Raw genomic sequence first — 16562 nt, forward strand, 5'->3', positions numbered from 1 at the left:
TGTTTGACTATCTCCCCCGATTGTCTTGTTCCTCAGGTTTCTGGAGCAGTCCAGTGGCTGGTCTCCCGATGCCCTCCAGCCCTAGACCTTTGCTGCCAGACCCTTATTCAGTATGTTGAGGATGGGGTCAGCCGTGAGTTCAGTGGTCGTTTTTTCCACGACAGAAGAGAGAGGCGCCTGGGTGGTCTGACCTCTCAAGAGCCTAGCACCATCATTGAGTTGTTCAATAGTGTGCTGCAGTTCCTGGCCTCTGTGGTGTCCTCCGAGCAGCTGTGTGACATCTCCTGGCCTGTCACGGAGTTTGCTGAGGTGGGGGGCAGCCAGCTGCTTCCTCATCTGCACTGGAACTCACCAGAGCATCTAGCTTGGCTGAAGCAAACTGTGCTTGGGTTCCAGCTTCCGCAGATGGATCTTCCACCTGCAGGGGGTATGTACCCACTCTGAGGGAGGAGTGGAGGGCCACTCCTGTTCCCTTCTTGTTTTAGTGACACTGTTCCAGGTGGTGGGTTCCAGTGGGAAATTCAGTCCACCTCTACTGTGCACCCACCTCCACCAACCTTTGGGTTCTGGGTTAGAAGAGAACAGGGCTTTATGGAGTGGGAGCTGTTGTCCTTTCTCCACGACAGTCCTGAGACTGTCCTACCTGACCCACAGGTCCCACTCAGCAGAAGAGATGGGCTAGCTGAGATTCGTGAGGCTTGTGTGACTGCTTCTGAGCTGCTGACTCTGCTAGGGCCGCAGCACTCACGTGCTGGTTTATGTCACTGTTCCTTTAAAGCCTGACGGCGCCTGGGGATGAGGCCTGTGGTCTGTTTGATGCAGACTCCACAGGTAGCCCAGGCTGGCTCAAACCTGTGTTGTTTCCTATTTTAATGACACTGGGAAGGAGGGAGCCTGCTTACTTATTTAGCTGGCAGATCTTGGATCCTTATGTATATGTTCTCCATATTTCTTAACTACACAGTAGCCCTCTATTAAGGAAACAGAGCATTCATAAGAGTTCATGTTCACTGATTCTTGGTCAAACCTGTAACTTTCTCTGCAGCGCCCTGGCTCCCTGTGTGTTCCATGGTCATTCAGTATACCTCCCAGATTCCCAGCTCCTGCCAGACGCATCCTGTCCTCCAGTCCCAGGTGGAGAACCTGCTGTGCAGAACATACCAAAAGTGGAAGAGCAAGAGCCTCCCTCCAGGCCAGGAGTCAGGGCCTTCAGTTGCTGAGATCCCGTGGGATGACATCATCACCTTGTGCATCAATCACAAGCTGAGTGACTGGACACCTCCCAGGCTCCCCATCACAGAAGGTAGTTGTCACTCAGTGCCCTGGGGGCTGGGTCTTCATGAGACTTTCCTGCTCTGATTTGAACCAAAGAGGGAGTGAGTTTGTGTTGCCTTTTTTTCTAAATAGGGTCTCACTGGGTAGCTCCGACAAGCTAGGAACTCACTAAGTAGATAGGCTGGGCTGGCCTTGAACTTAGATCCACTTGCTTCTGCCTCCTGTGTAGAGAGATTAAAGGCATGCATTACCATCCCTGGCCGAAAGATGTTTTCTTGATACTCTTTCTTCTCCCTGTGTCCCATCTTCCCCTAACTTAGCACTTCTCTTTAAGGGCAGTGGTTGCCAGGGACTGGACTTGGGGAAGAGCTACGGTTTGACTGGGCATGGTGGTCCAGGTCTTTAATCCCAACACTCAGGAGGATCTCTGTGAATTTGAGGCTAGCCTGGTCTACATAGCAAGTTACAGGACGTCCAGGACTACATAGAGACACCTTGTCTCAAAAAACAAAAACAATGCCAGGCATGGTAATACACATCTTAATTCCAGCACTCAGGAGGCAGAGGCAGTCAGATCTCTTGAGTTTAAGGCCAGCCTGGTCTATAGAGTGAGTTCTAGGACAGCCAGAGCTACACAGAGAAACCCTGTCTTGAAAAAAACAAAACAAAACAAAACAAAGAAAAAACAATAAAAAAATTTAAAAAGGGTTCTAGGAGAGCATAAACTCCGTTCCCTGAAATAGGCATCCTAGGTTATCACTTAGAGGGGCTCCCTGGCTCTGAGAGTTATTCCCAGCCCTTCCACAGTCTGCATGAATGAACAGTCAAGCATGCATGAATATACACATCGATGGATATTTGCATACATTTTAAATCTGTTTTTGTGCTGTTTTCTCAGAGGCGCTGAGTGAAGATGGTCAGATATGTGTATATTTTTTCAAAAATTGTTTAAGAAAATATAATGTTCCGCTGTCATGGGAACAAGCCAGAATGCAGACACAGAGGGAACTACAGCTGAGTCCACGACGGTGAGGTCCATGTTCAGTGTGTGTTTCTGTCACTGTTGTAAGCCAGACTGTACCACATTGACAATACTAAACCTATCCTGTTATGGACCAGTTCTGATAACTCTGCAAAGCACAAGTCATGCCCACAGCATGGACACATTTTAGAGCAGTTACAGGTACCTCCCTCCATTTATCAGGAACTCAGGTCAACCCTAATTGGAGAAGGGAGAAAAAAAAGCTAGTTTCTCATCTCATAAACCTAGTTAACAGACACCAAATGCATTCCCAAGTAGCCTTTGCCCCAGGATAAACAGTTTCAGCAGTAGAAATCTGTTAATAAAATTTGCTGCTACAATAGAAAAGCAGGTGGTTATCTCAGAAAGTGTTGAAATAAATTTTTTTTATTATTATTATTATTTATTTATTTATTTATTTATTTATTTATTTTTGGTTTTTCAAGACAGGGTTTCTCTTTGTAGCTTTGTGCCTTTCCTGGACCTCACTCTGTAGACCAGGCTGGCCTCGAACTCACAGAGATCCACCTGGCTCTGCCTCCCGAGTGCTGGGATTAAAGGCGTGCGTCACCACTGCCCTGCTCAGTTTTTTAAATTTTTTATTTATTTTGTACATATGGATGTTTTGCCTACATGTATGGCAATGCACCACTTGCATGCCACCGTTGTATTCCCTAGGACTGAAGCTACAGACAGTTATAAGCCTACGTGCAGGTGCTGGGAATAGAACCTGGGTTCTTTGGAAGAGCATCCAGTACTGTCAACTGCTAGCTCATCTCTCGGGCCCCCAAAGTGAACTTCATAACTTAAACTCAGGGTCAGATAGATGCTCAGCAGGTGAAGGTACTTGCTATTGAAGCCTGGCACCCTGAGTTTGAACCCTGGTGTCCGCTTCTAGTTGGAAGGAGAGGACTGACTCCACAGAATTGTTCTCTGACGTCTACATGTGTACCATGATACTTACTAGGCTACTGTCTTTCCTTTCTGTTGCTGTGCTAAAATACTAAAAGAGACTTGGAGAACGGGGTCATCTTAGCTTCCCGGTCCAGATTACAGTTTGTCACTTGGGGAAGACAAAGCAGGAACCTGAGGCAGCCAGTGACAGTCTGGAGCAAAGAAGGAATGCATGCATGTTGACTCCTTCAATGGAGTGGTGCTGCTCGACCCAATATGGTGGGTCGAGTCTTCTTCCCACAGCTACTGATGGAATCAAGACAGTCCCACTGACATGTCTACAGACCAACTTGTTCTAGACAGTCCTTCCTGAGACTCTCTTCCCAAAGGAGTCTGCATTGTTTCAAGCTGACAGTTCAAACTAACCACCCAGCTACCTACCATAAAGCTGACGAACAAACACCCCGGTAAAATAAAAGCAGCAGCAGCAGCAGCAGTAGCAGCAACAGAATCGTGTTCTTCAGTGCAACATTAGACATGAAAACCAGAACCAGCCTGTGCTGTCCATGTTGTCACTAACAGTGGTTAAGAACACTTGCTCTTGCAGAGGACCCAGGTTCGATTCGCAGCCCTAATATGGTGGCTCACAACCACCCATAACTTCAGTTCCGGGTACCTGATGCTCTCTTCTGAACTCCTTGGGTACCAGGCACATACACACATACATAGTTCACATATATACATACGTATGTACATACATAGGCCAAACTTGAGTGTTTGAGTACAGATAAAAATAAATCTTTAAAAGAAAAAAATAAATCTGCTTGTAGCCTTAGTCCATGGAGCTGAAGAGATGGCTCAGTAGTTAAGAGCATTTGTTGCTCTTCTGGAGAACTCCAGTTTGATTTCCAGCACCCATGATGGTCCTCTGTAGTTGTTTTACTCTTTGGGGGCCGCCACCCAGCTCCCGCATAAATGCACACAGAGACTTATTATTACTTATGAATGCCTGGTCTTTGCTTGGTTTACTTCTAGCCAGCTTTTCTTAAATTATCCCATCTATCTTTGCCTCTGGACTTTTACCTTTTTCTGTTTCTGTAATTTCTTTCTTTCTTCCTTTCTTCCTTTCTTCCTTCCTTCCTTCCTTCCTTTCTTCCTCCCCCTCTTCCTCCCCCCCCTCTTTCTTTCTTTCTTTCTTTTTCTGTTGCTGGCTGTGTAGCTGGGCACCTGACCCCTGATGTCCTCCTCTCCTCCTCTCCTTGCTCCTTGATCTTTTCCTCCCAGATTTCTCCTTCTGTTTATTCTCTCTGTCTGCTAGCCCTGCCTATTCTTTCTCCTGCCTTGCTATTGGCTGTTCAACTCTTTATTAGACCAATCAGGTGTTTCAGACAGGCAAAGTAACAACAAATGCAACATCAAAGAATGCAACACACCTTTGCATCTTAAACAAATGTTTTACAGCCTAAACAAATGTAACACATGTTAAAATAATATTCTACAACAATCTGCAATCACCTGGAAGTCCAGTTCTTGGGGATTTGATGCTCTCTTCTGGTCTCCATGGGCTCCTGCATGCTTGTGGTATACATAAACTCAACACAGGCCGACATACATATACATAAAATAAATCTTAAAACACAAACACAGGAGAGAGACAGACAGGCAAGCAGACAGACAGACAGGTATAAGAAACAAAGCCCTGGATTGAAGCAGCTCTAAGAGCCCAGTGCCTCTAGATGGTGCAACTTGTGAAACCAGTAGTCTCTGTCTCTGTCTGTCTTCTGACTTTTTTTTTGGAGACATAGTCTTACTATGTAACCCTGGCTGGCCTGGAACTCATGTAGACCAGGCTGGCTTTGAACACAGAGAACTCTGTCTCTGCTTCCCAAGTGTTGGGATTAAAGGCACAGGCCACCATGCCTGGCCAGCAGTGTCTCTTGATGTGTGTGAGAATCACGGTATAGCCCATAGTATCAGAGCTGCCATCTTGTTGCCATACTCCTTGACTTGAGGGAAGTCCAGGGCAGGCACAGGGCTGACTTGGGCATAGACCACCAATAGAGAACGTGGATCTTGAGTTTTTGTCCAGCTGTGTCTGTGTGCTTTGCATCTGTCTTGACCAGAAGGACTCCACCCTTGTGCTTTCAGTTCGGGGATGAAGTCTTTTCATCCTTCTACAAGCAGTTTTTCCACCCCACTGCCTCACGTGCACCATAGAGGGAAGAAAAACGAAGAGAGTGGCCGAGAAGGGGCGCTGAGTACAGAGGATCTGTTGCGCGGAGCTTCTGCAGAAGAGCTCCTGGCACAGTGTCTGTCCAGCACTCTGCTGGAGGAGAAAGAAGAGAACAAAAGGTGAGTGTCCCCTCCTGTGCATGCGTGCCCTTCCTTCCGCTTCCTGAGGGAGAAGAAGGCTGGTGCTGGTCAGTCCAGACAGCCGTGGGAGAGAGGAGCAGCTGGGCCAGCAAGGGTTATTACAGTGACGAGACTTCAGTCCAGAAAAGGAAAGGAAGGGAGGAAGACATTTGTAAAGTAAAAGCTTGGAATTAGAGAAATGGCTCAGGCCGAGAGTCACTGCTGCAGCAGGCGGTGTGGCGCACGCCTTAACCCCAGCCCTCGGGAGGCAGAGGCAGGTGGATCTCTGTGAGTTTGAGGCCAGCCTGGGCTACGAAGCGAGAGCGGACAGGAACCAAAACACCACAGAGAAACCCTGTCTCAAAAAAGACCCAGTTTTGGTACCTACACCCACATCAAATGGCTCATAACGATCTGTAACTCCAGCTCCATGGGATCTGGCACATCTGACTTCTCTGAGCACTCATGTATACTCACAGATGTATACACACACACACACACACACACACACACACACACACCCCTATACATAATTAGAAATAATTTTGTTTTGATTTTTTTTTTTTTTTTCCGAGACAGGATTTTTGTGTAGCTCTGGCTGCCCTGGAGCTCTGTAGACCAGGCTGGCCTGGAACTCAGAGATCTACCTACCTTTTCCTCCCAGGTGCTGGGATCAAAGGCGTGTGTCACCACTACCTGGCTCTGAAAATAATTTATCTTAATATCCTATGGCTTCCCTTGGCTGGTGGCTTAGCTCGCCTCTGCTTCTTCCAGGTTTTCAATAAACTCTTAAAAGATGACTATGCTTTAGATAGAATAGAATGTTTCTAAGTTTTATCACTTGAAATTGGCTTAATTGTTTATTATTTTAAAAGTCAGTGTTAAGTTTTCTAGAGGGAAATATGTGTAGCTAAGTCTGCTTAGCTTAGTCTATCATGGCTGGCTACTGCCTTTTGGCCCTTGGGGAGCCTGAGGCTTCAGTGGATCTTTTCATACTAGGTGGGCAGGAGCTGGACCAGACCCTCCTCTGCATAACTGACTCCCTTCCTCCTCTGTCCTCACTGGATGCTCGGTTTTACTGAGAAATAAGTTTGTAAAGGTTGTTTTCCCCTCACCACTGCCTGCCACACATTGCAGCAGCAGTGGAGTACTTAGGAGTCCCTGCTGTACCTCTCCCGCTGCTGCTCTCCCCTGGGTTACGATTTCACCTCCAGCCTACTCCCAGCACTCAACCAAGAGGACTCCTGAGACATCGCCCTTCCCCCACTAGATCCTGCCCGGCAGCACACGAACCTGTGGGCACACTGGCCATCTCTCTGACGTGGCTTCTCCTTTAACAGTAAGACTCATTCAGAACAGCTGTGTTAGTCACTGCTGTGGCCCTTTTGTCTGTTGTAGCCTGCACACTTGAATCCGTCAGTGGTCACATCCTAGCTTCTCATCCTTGTTTCTAGCCCCTTCAGGGATTTTCCTGTTCTTCTTTAGCAGTCACACCTACTCTCTGGACTTCATCTTTGCTCCTTATGTGCCTACCCACTCCTCCATAATTTCACGAGTACTTAAATACTGTCAATCTTGTAATAAACCCCCAAGTTCCACACAGTTGTCCTCTGACCTCCGCGTGGGCATCCATGTCCACATCTATACATGAACACACAGAGCAGTAAGTTAAATAAAAGTAAAACGAGCGGCAGTTAAGGTTTCGCTTTTCTGTGCTCTGATGTTCCTCATTCTAAGATCTCATGCTGTTTCAGGTTTGAAGATCAACTTCAGCAGTGGTTGTCTCAAGACTCTTGGGTCCTCACAGAGTCAACCCGCCTTCCTCTCTACCTTCCTCAGACACTCCTATCTTCCCCTGACGCTATCAAAACTCCGACTGCCGTGAAAACATCTCCAACCAGGAGTCCTCAGGTGAGAACAGGGTGCACTTGGCATGTACAGAATTGAAGACTGAGAGAAGGTGCCAGCCTCGGTGGACCATACCTTTAATCCCAGAACTCCAAGAGTCTGAGGCCAGTCAGGGCTACACAGTAAGACTGTTAGATTCATTATGTGATGCATTAACACATGGAAGTTAGACCTTTAAAACTGATATGCCAGTGTTACTGAGACCCAACTATTTCTGAGTTCCTACCTCTGAAATAAATGGAGAGTAGACCTAAACACAATAAACTGAATAGGGGGTTAGGAATGTAGCTCAATTGGTAGTGCTTACCAAACACGTAGAAAGCCTTGGGTTCATTCCCTAATGCTGAATAAACTGCTTACCTAAAAGCCAGTGTTGAAGGCAGGAGGATCAGTTCAGGCTCATCCTTGGCTACATAGTTCACTGAAAGAAAGAGAGAGAGAGAGAGAGAGAGAGAGAGAGAGAGAGAGAGAGAGAGAGAGAGAGAGAAAGGAAGAAGAAAGAAAGGAGAGAGAGAGAGAGAGAGAGAGAGAGAGAGAGAGAAAGAAAGAAAGAAAGAAAGAAAGAAAGAAGGAAAGAACCGAGCAAAACCGTACTAATGATGTACATTAAACAGAATAACCAAGGCAGGTCTTAGCTACTTTGCTATAGCTGGTAAGACACCATGACCAAAAGAGGACTTTTGACTTGGGAGGAAAGGCCTTATTTCACTTCCACATCGCAGTTCATCAGCAGAGGCAGTCACGGCAGGAGCCTGGAGATAGGAACTGATGCAGAGGCCATGTACAAATGATGCTTACCAGCTTGCTCCTTCTGGTTTGCTCAGCTTGCTTGCTTAAAGTACCTAGGACTACCAGCCTAGGGATGGCACCACCCACAGTGAGTTGGGCCTTCCCGCATCAATCAAGAAAATGTACAGCGGGCCAATGTGATGGAGGCATTTTCTCAATTTGGAGGAGGTTCCTTCCTCCAAAATTGGCTAGATTGTTTTAAGTTGACGTAAAACTAGCCAGCACAATTGACCACTTGTCAGCTTGATACAGACATACTACTATTCAAGTAGGGCCTTTGCTCTTTTATTTTCCCCAACCAAGATTTCATGTTAATATTAATACCATAGTATAGAACATATCAACATTTAAAAGTCTCACCGTCTTTAACAATGTAAACACTTGCCAGGTGGTGGTAGCATATACCTTTAATTCCAGAACTTGGGAGGCAGAGGCAGGTGGATTTCTGGTCTACAGAGTGAGTTCCAGGAGAGCCAGGACTACCCAGAGAAACCCTGTCTCAAAACATAAAAACAAACAAAAACCAAACCAAACAAACAAAAAACATTTTATCATTTTTAAACCCTTTAAAAGTTCTGTTTCTAAACTATCCAAAGGCTCTCTAAAATACTCAGAATCTCTGTAAAATATACAAAGTTTCTGTAAATATCCAGTCTTCCAAATTCCAGAGTCTCTGAAAGTTAAGTCTTTGAACTATGGGCGCTCATAAAACAGGAAATAAGTTACATACTCCTTATTCCAAGGAGGAGGACTAAGGGCACGGTCCTAATTGTCAGGTGGACCCAGAGTCTGACGGTGTAAGCTTGCTGTCAGACTTCTGGCATTCACTCAGTCTTCTGAGCTCCTTGGAGTGCTTAGACAGCTGTCTACAGCACACACAGCTGGTCTTGGAGGCTCAGGCTGGCTCCACTCCACAGCTGCTGCTGTCCCTGGTGGTCAGCTCCACAGTGCTTGGGTCTCCACTGCAGCCGGGCTGCTCCTTCACCAAACAACTTCTCTTGGGCTCTCTTTAGGGACTCTGACCCTGCCACATGGTACCAAGCTTTATCTCACCGTGACCCCTTCAATCCTGGGCCTTTTACTGTGGTTGAGAGCACTAGTGGCCTGCCCTGGCCTCTCACTGTGCCAAGTCTCAGCTGCTCTTCATGACCCCTTCATGCCTTTAAACAGTACAACCTAGGAGAGTCTTATACTACCAAGTTCAGCTGCCAACATGAGATGCAGCCTCAGCTCCCTCTGGATCACAGCTTCTGTGTGCTGATCCTGAGTAAACACTTCCCAGAAGATTTCATCTCAGTGAAGCTGGTCTCTTCCTAATCACAGCTGATTCTTCAGCCCCAGCTGACCAGCATCCATTGTCCCAGCAAAGCAAAGGTTTCGCTACATGATACTGACAACCCTGTTTGCGGGACTCCCAAACTTCCCTCTCCAGCTTCCCAAGCCAGGCTTTCATCTGCACTGCTCTCAGCATTATTTTCTAAGTTCCCAAAGCAGTTCATTAAACTCTGGACACAAAGGCCCAGAGTATTTCCACAATCCTCCAAAAGTCTGTAAGGTCAGGTCTGTCACAGCAACATCCCAAGGCCTGGTAACTCGTTTCTTAATTAGGGTTTCTATTGCAGTCATAAAACACCATGGCCATAAGCAACGTGGGGGAGGAAAGGGTTTATTTCCTTTTCAGTTTGTAGACCATCATCCAAGGAAGTCAGTGCAAGAACTCAAATAGGGCAGGGACCTGGAACCTGAAGCAGAGGCCATGGAGGAAGCAAGCTGCTTACTGGCTGCTTCCATGGCTTACTCAGCCTGCTTTCTTATACAACTCAGGACCCACAATGAGCTGGGTCCCTCCCCATCAATCACTAAATAAGAAAATATCCTACAGGCTTGCTTGTAGGCCAGTCTTGAAGGGACATTTTCTCAGTTGAGGTCCCCTCTTCCATAATAACATTAGCTTAAAAGTAACCAGCACAGAAGGGAACAATAACTCCTATCTGTGGGACTACAAAGCTCTGAACCTTGGCATTGACCAGACTCAATTCTGCTCTTAACTCTTCATAAGGAAAATTAATAAATGAAAAAGGTAAGCTCGCAGAAGTCAGTTACACCCTAGAGTAGTTTTTCAAAGCCAGATCTTCTGGGCTCCAAAGTCTCTCTTGGGGGCTAAGGAAGAAGAAGCAGTGTAACAGAAGACACATGCTGCGGGACAGGGGAGGTGTTTCTGGAGTGGGTTAGGAAGCTTCTTGATAAGGAAGGCAGGTAAATTAAGACAACGTACTGCTTCCACTTGTAAGTTTGGTTAATACTTTAAAGTAGCCTTCTCTTTGACTTACTGTGAGACATGGTGATATACACTTGTAACCCCAGCACTTTGGAGATGGAAGCAGGAAAATCATGAGTTCAAGGCCAGCCTCTACTACATAGCAAGTTTGAGGCTATTCCAAACTACATTCAAGCCTTTCTCAACTCCACACACACACCCCAAAAATATTTATACTCTTTGACTAATTCTTTCTAAAGAAATTGACAGATCATTACAAAATTTAATGTATAAAAGTTTCACTGTGTTATTGATTATATGTATAATCAACAAATGTCCCAAGGTGGGAGCCTGGTTCACCCATCGGTCCATAGAATACTGGCTCTTTATGTGTAGTAGATGAAGCTAGAAAAATGTAGGATAGGTACCAAGTGGGGATTCTGTTGAGTTCAACAGGCTCCAATGATGTAAACGTGAATCAGATGTAATGTCTTCACAGATAACTACTTTTGGCTTCTTTTTTATTCATCTAGAATGCAGGTGCAGGAGAGCAATTGCAGTTCTCGGAGGCACTGGACATGTCTCTAACTGGAAGGCTGAAGTACCTGGAAAGGCTGATCCGAAGTTCAAGGGAAGAGGAAATTGCCTCTGAGCTCCATCTTTCTGCACTGTTGGACATGGTGGACATTTAGCAATCTGACACAAGAAGTGTTGTTTTCTTCATACTCGTTTGTTTTTATTCAAATTATGTTATGCTCAAATGCTTCGTGTCCTGTCGGAAATGAGATTATTAATTATGCAAATAAACCATTTGAATCATCTGAGGTCCTTCTTAGTTTTTGAATGAAAGGCTGTGTGATGTCTTTAATAGTATTTGGGTTTTTTTTTATCTTATTAGACTATCACTCCCCAGGAAATATTCTAAGGAAGTTTTTATAACTTTCTGGTTTTCTATACAAGCACATTTTGAGAATTTTATGTATAAGTATTTTGTATTTACATCATTTCTACCCCTCCTCCTGCACACTCTGTAATTCATGACCTGTTCTAGTATAATTGTTGTGTTTTTTATATATATATATATATATACACACACACACACACACAATTTACTGAGTCCATTTAATGTTGCTGATATGTATATATGCATTTAGGGCTGACTATTTGGAATTGGAGAACCTATTACAGGTCTACTCCCTGGAGAAAACGGATTCTCCCTCCCTTGGTAATCCATTGACTGCTTGTACTATTTGTAATCGATGATTAATTCTCTTAGTAAAGTCGCTGTCCCTGATAGACTAGACATCAGAAATTTAGGGACAAGGTCAACTCTGATCATCAGGAGAACCAACAGATATATACACACACACGCACTGTGGTGGTTTGAAAGAAAACGGCCCCCAAAGGGAGTGGCATTACTAGGAGGTGTTGCTTTGTCAGAGTAGGTATGATCTTGTTGGAGGGAGTGTGTCATTGTGGGTGGGCTTTGAGGTCTCATATATGTTCACGCCACACCCACTATTTTAGACTACTTCCTGTTCCTGAGAGTCAAGATGTAGAATTTTAGCTGCTTCTCCAGCGCTATGTCTGTTTGCACACCACTGTGTCCTATCATGACATGATGATAATGGACTAAACTTCTGATATTGAAAGCTGGCCCCATTTTCCTTTATAAGGGTTGCCATGGTCATAGTGTCTCTTCAAAGCAATAGAACCCCTAAGACACATACATACATACATCTTGGAAGATGTGTATAGGTACACATAGTTGCAGGCAGATTGTTTTTTGAGAGAGTAGTATACAGGAGAGGGCATGATGAAAGCCTAGAGGCGCTAGTTGGAACAGGCCAGCAGGCTCAAACTATATTCAGAGGGCCATGAGACTCAGTTGTGGAAGAACATTAGGCAGAAGTGACCTGCTCTTATGGAAGCCAGCAGTGGGGGTATACACCTTTAATCCCAGCACTCACGAAGCAAAGGCAGGTGGATCTCAAAGTTCAAGGCCAGCCTGGTCTACAGAGCAAGTTCCCAGAACAGCTGTTACACAGAGAAACCCTGTCTCAAAAAAAACCAAAACATGTAGAAGAGGTTGAAGAGATGGCAGTTAAGAACACTTGTGAGAGAAGAAGAAAATAAAAGGAACAATTGTTCTTGCAGAAGACCTGGTTTTGGTTTCCAGCACCCAACCATCTGACACCCTCTGTTGACCTCTGCAGGCACCATGCATGTGGTGCATTACATAAATGCAAAACATCCATTCCCATAAAATGGCATTTGCAAGGAAGGGAAGGAAGTATTAGTAAACTTGGTAATATTCACCCTTCTTAAATTGTGCACTAAGCATTTTCAGATTATCATCCTATAGCCCCCAATATTATATTCAAGAAGAGTAGTTAGTGTCTCTGGTTCTCTTCAAACCTCTACATAGATGATGACCCTGCCACCACACCTGGTTCTTGTTTAGTTCACTGAGAAAGAAAGCACTAAGAAGCAAGCTTTTCTCGCCATCATCAAAACTACCAGCAAGTTCTCTCTTCCCCAAGCACACACTACATCTTTAGGCTTTAAAACTTATTTTTTGCCAGGCAGTGGTGGCGCATGCCTTTAATCCCAGCACTAGGGAGGCAGAGGCAGGCGGATCTCGGTGAGTTCCAGGCAAGCCTGCTCTACAGAGCGAGATCCAGAATAGGCTCCAAAAGTTACACAGAGAAACCCTGTCTCAAACAAACAAACAAACAAAACCCCCTAAAACTTGTATTTTAATAACTTTTTTTTGTACATGTATGGGTAAGTGTGTGCTACAGTGCATGTGTGAGGGTCAAGTCGTCCCTCTGACTTGCGTCTGTGTATGGTAGCACATCATAGGGCGGTTTTCAGGAGCAGTTCTCTCCTTCCACCATATGGGATCTGGGAATTGAGCTCCGATTATCATTACAGACGCACACCGCTGCTTCCTGCCTCATGTGAGTTTGAGGGATCACACTGAAGCTGCAAGTTTGTGTAGCAAGTGCTTTTACCTACTGAACCATCTCATCAAGTTCCCCCCCTCAGTGATTCATTGTTTATCCATAAAGACTTGCTGTTATTTTTAAAATGTTCGTGTCTGTGTGTGTGTGTGTGTGTGTGTGTGTGTGTGTGTGTGTGTGTGTGTGTGTTGTGCATGTTTGAGGCATGCATGCCACCGAGTTGAGTGCACATGGAGGTCAGAAGACAACTTTGTGTAGCTGGTTCTTTCCTCTACCCAAGCTTGCACACCAAGTGCCATTACCCACTGAGCCATCTTGCAGGCCCTTTCTTGACATTTTAAAGATCACTTCTGGGGGCAGTGGGTAGACTTGGAGAAGTCGGGGAACAGCATGAGGGGTGATTATGATCAAAATCCATTGTATACATTTATGAAATTAAAATTTAAAATATTGTATTACACCTTTATTCACGATATTCTCAAATTTCTCAACTCCCTGCCCTTTACTAGTTTTTTCTCTTATTTGTACTACTATTAAACAAATTTATTCTAAACATAATAGCTTAAAATGAGGAATCACCTGGGCAGCTTTTTCTTCACATTCCTCGTGGAGTTTAGTCAGGGAGTGGCTGAGGTGCAGACATGTGATGGTTGTTGGGCTTCATGTGCATGCATGGGTAGAAGTGTTTTTGCACTGTTTACTTCTGCTCCTGCTGACAATGGAGTGCTGGGTCAGTAAGCAAAGTCTGTCTGCTGATGGTTTTCTCCTAGATCCCAGTTACCAATGCTTGCAGGCCTTTTTTCCTCCTTTTTGTGTGTGTATGTGTTCATGTGGTTATGTGCATGTGGTTATGTGGATACATGTGGGCATCCATATGTGTATGAGGATCAGAGGCGGACACTGGGGTCTTCCTTGAGTTTTCTGTTTGTTTTTTTTTTGTTCTGTTTGTTTTTAGATAGTGTTTGTCACTGGACCCAGAGCTAGCCAGTTCTTTTAGGCTGGCTGTCTAAGAGGTCAAGAGTTTTGTTTCTGCCTCTCCAGCATCGGGTTTACAGACTTGTGCCACTGCCTGGCTTCCGTGTGCAAGCTAGGGATCCAAGCGCTTTACCGACTGAGCTATCTCATCAGCCCTTGCCTCTCTCTCTCCCCTCCTTCCTCCCCTCTTCCGTCTCTCCTCCCTCTCTCAGGTGGTCCTGCTATGTAGTTCCGGGTGGTCAAAATTACAATTACAAAATTACAATTCTCCTACCTTAGCCTCTGAAGTGCTGGAAGTACCAGCATGCCCAGTTGCCCCAGAGAAATTTTTACACCTGTCTCAAGCTATCTGTTGGAATGTGAGAGGGAGGACCGGATTCCCCTACAAGTGTAGACTTCCAATCCCTCTGCTTTTTGTGACACCTACCTATGCTTCATGCCCAGTTCTTTTTTTTTTTTTTTTTTTAAGATTTATTCATTTATTTATTATGTATACAGCATGTATGACTGCAGGCCAGAAGAGGGCATCAGATCTTATTACAGATGGTTGTGAGCCACCATGTGGTTGCTGGGAATTGAACTCAGGACCTCTGGAAGAGCAGTCAGTGCTCTTAACCTCTGAGCCATCTCTCCAGCCCCCAATTTTTTTTTTTTTTTTTTTTTTTTTTTAGCTGAGGATCAAACCCAGGGCCTTATGCTTGCTAGGCAAGCGCTCTACCACTGAGCTAAATCCCCAACCCCAGGCCCAGTTCTTATCTGCTCTTTACTTGGCTGTTCAGGTTTCCACCCTGGCAGGTTTTTCACCTTGCCTCCCAGTTTCTGTACTTCCTGGCTTCACTGGCAAGAACTGTCATTTTCTTGTTGGCTTTACCTATGTTTATGGTTTGCTGAATCAGTCACTCCTCCATCTGTTTCTGGCCTTTATATTTTTTCTCTTTGACTTTACAATCTTTTCTAAAATTGAGAACTTCATACATGCATATACTGAGTTTGGATTAAACCCACCCTTCGTTCCCTCCCCTCCAGCTCCTTGCCTATCTTGCCTGTTCCTTCCCACTTTTGTTGTGGGTTTTTATGTCTTTGTCTTTTGACTAGGATGTGGATAGGAAATAGAGGTCAACATCTACATCCAGCCTGGTGCTTTTAACTAGAAATTTCTTTTCCCTGTCATTAGATTTTTCTCTGTGTCTCCTAAGATAGCTCCCAGTCACTGATGATTTTCCTACAGCTCATCAACCACTCCCATCAACTTCATTTTATAATCCCTTCAGAACTTCAATACAATCAGGTCTTCACTCGGCTTCCTTGCCTCATTCCCTCAATTTTCCTCCTTGACAGACTAGAAAAGATCGGTACCTCAGGGTTCTCCCTAGGGCATCTCTAGTGGGTTTCTAGTTGATCTTATCCCATCTCACGATTCCAAATGACACCATTCCTCTCTCTAGACTTGCTCTCTTTTCTGAATGACAGTCTACAGAACCCTTCCACCTGGATGGCTAATATTTGTCATATCATATCCCCACTGTAAAAGTTGACATTTCCAAACAAACCTTACCTATTTTCGTACACAACACTGGCTCCTCCCATCTTTTCTTACTTCTACACACAGTTGAGGCCCTTTCCCTTGGCCTATCTTGAAATCCTTAGGTTCTGGGATCTTTGTCAGCCATCAAAGCTCTCCCAGTCTTCATACGGCTAAGGAGGTAACATAGACATTGCCTTCCTTGTCAAGGGAAGCTCACTCTATACCTAGTTGTTCAGGTCCCAAACTTCAGAGTCTTATGTACTTACTTTATAGAATAAGCTAAAAGTGGTACAAGTTGAGACAAACATTTCTTTCTTATGATTGTTGTTGTGGGATAATGCTTTCATACACTGGTTTAATAAAATGCTGATTGGCCAGTAGCAAGGCAGGAAGTATAGGTGGAATAAGCAGACAAGGAGAATTCTGGGAAGAGGAAGGCTGAGTCAGGAGATGCCAGCCTGCCATCTATGGAGCAGCATGTAATGGCACACAGGTAAAGCCATGGAAAACGTGGTAACATACAGATGAACAGAAATTGGCTGAGGTTAAGTGTAAGAGCTAGTCAGTAGTTAGCCTGAGCTAATGGCCAAGCAGTTTTAA

General features: G+C 45.0%; 1 protein-coding gene across 1 annotated transcript in view; it reads left to right on the forward strand.

Annotated features, from left to right (window-relative positions):
- Nucleotides 1-11320, forward strand: part of LOC118569516 (minichromosome maintenance complex component 3 associated protein) — a 52713-nt gene extending 41393 nt beyond the window's left edge. The window contains 6 exon segments of the mRNA XM_036167350.1: nucleotides 37-427; nucleotides 1046-1303; nucleotides 2174-2303; nucleotides 5339-5542; nucleotides 7297-7453; nucleotides 11030-11320. Coding sequence (XP_036023243.1) covers nucleotides 37-427; nucleotides 1046-1303; nucleotides 2174-2303; nucleotides 5339-5542; nucleotides 7297-7453; nucleotides 11030-11188 — 1299 coding nt within the window. The 3' untranslated portion in view covers nucleotides 11189-11320.
- The last annotated feature ends 5242 nt before the right edge of the window (nucleotides 11321-16562 follow it).

Source organism: Onychomys torridus, chromosome 18 (assembly GCF_903995425.1).
Source record: "Onychomys torridus chromosome 18, mOncTor1.1, whole genome shotgun sequence".
NCBI classification, from domain to species: domain Eukaryota; kingdom Metazoa; phylum Chordata; class Mammalia; order Rodentia; family Cricetidae; genus Onychomys; species Onychomys torridus.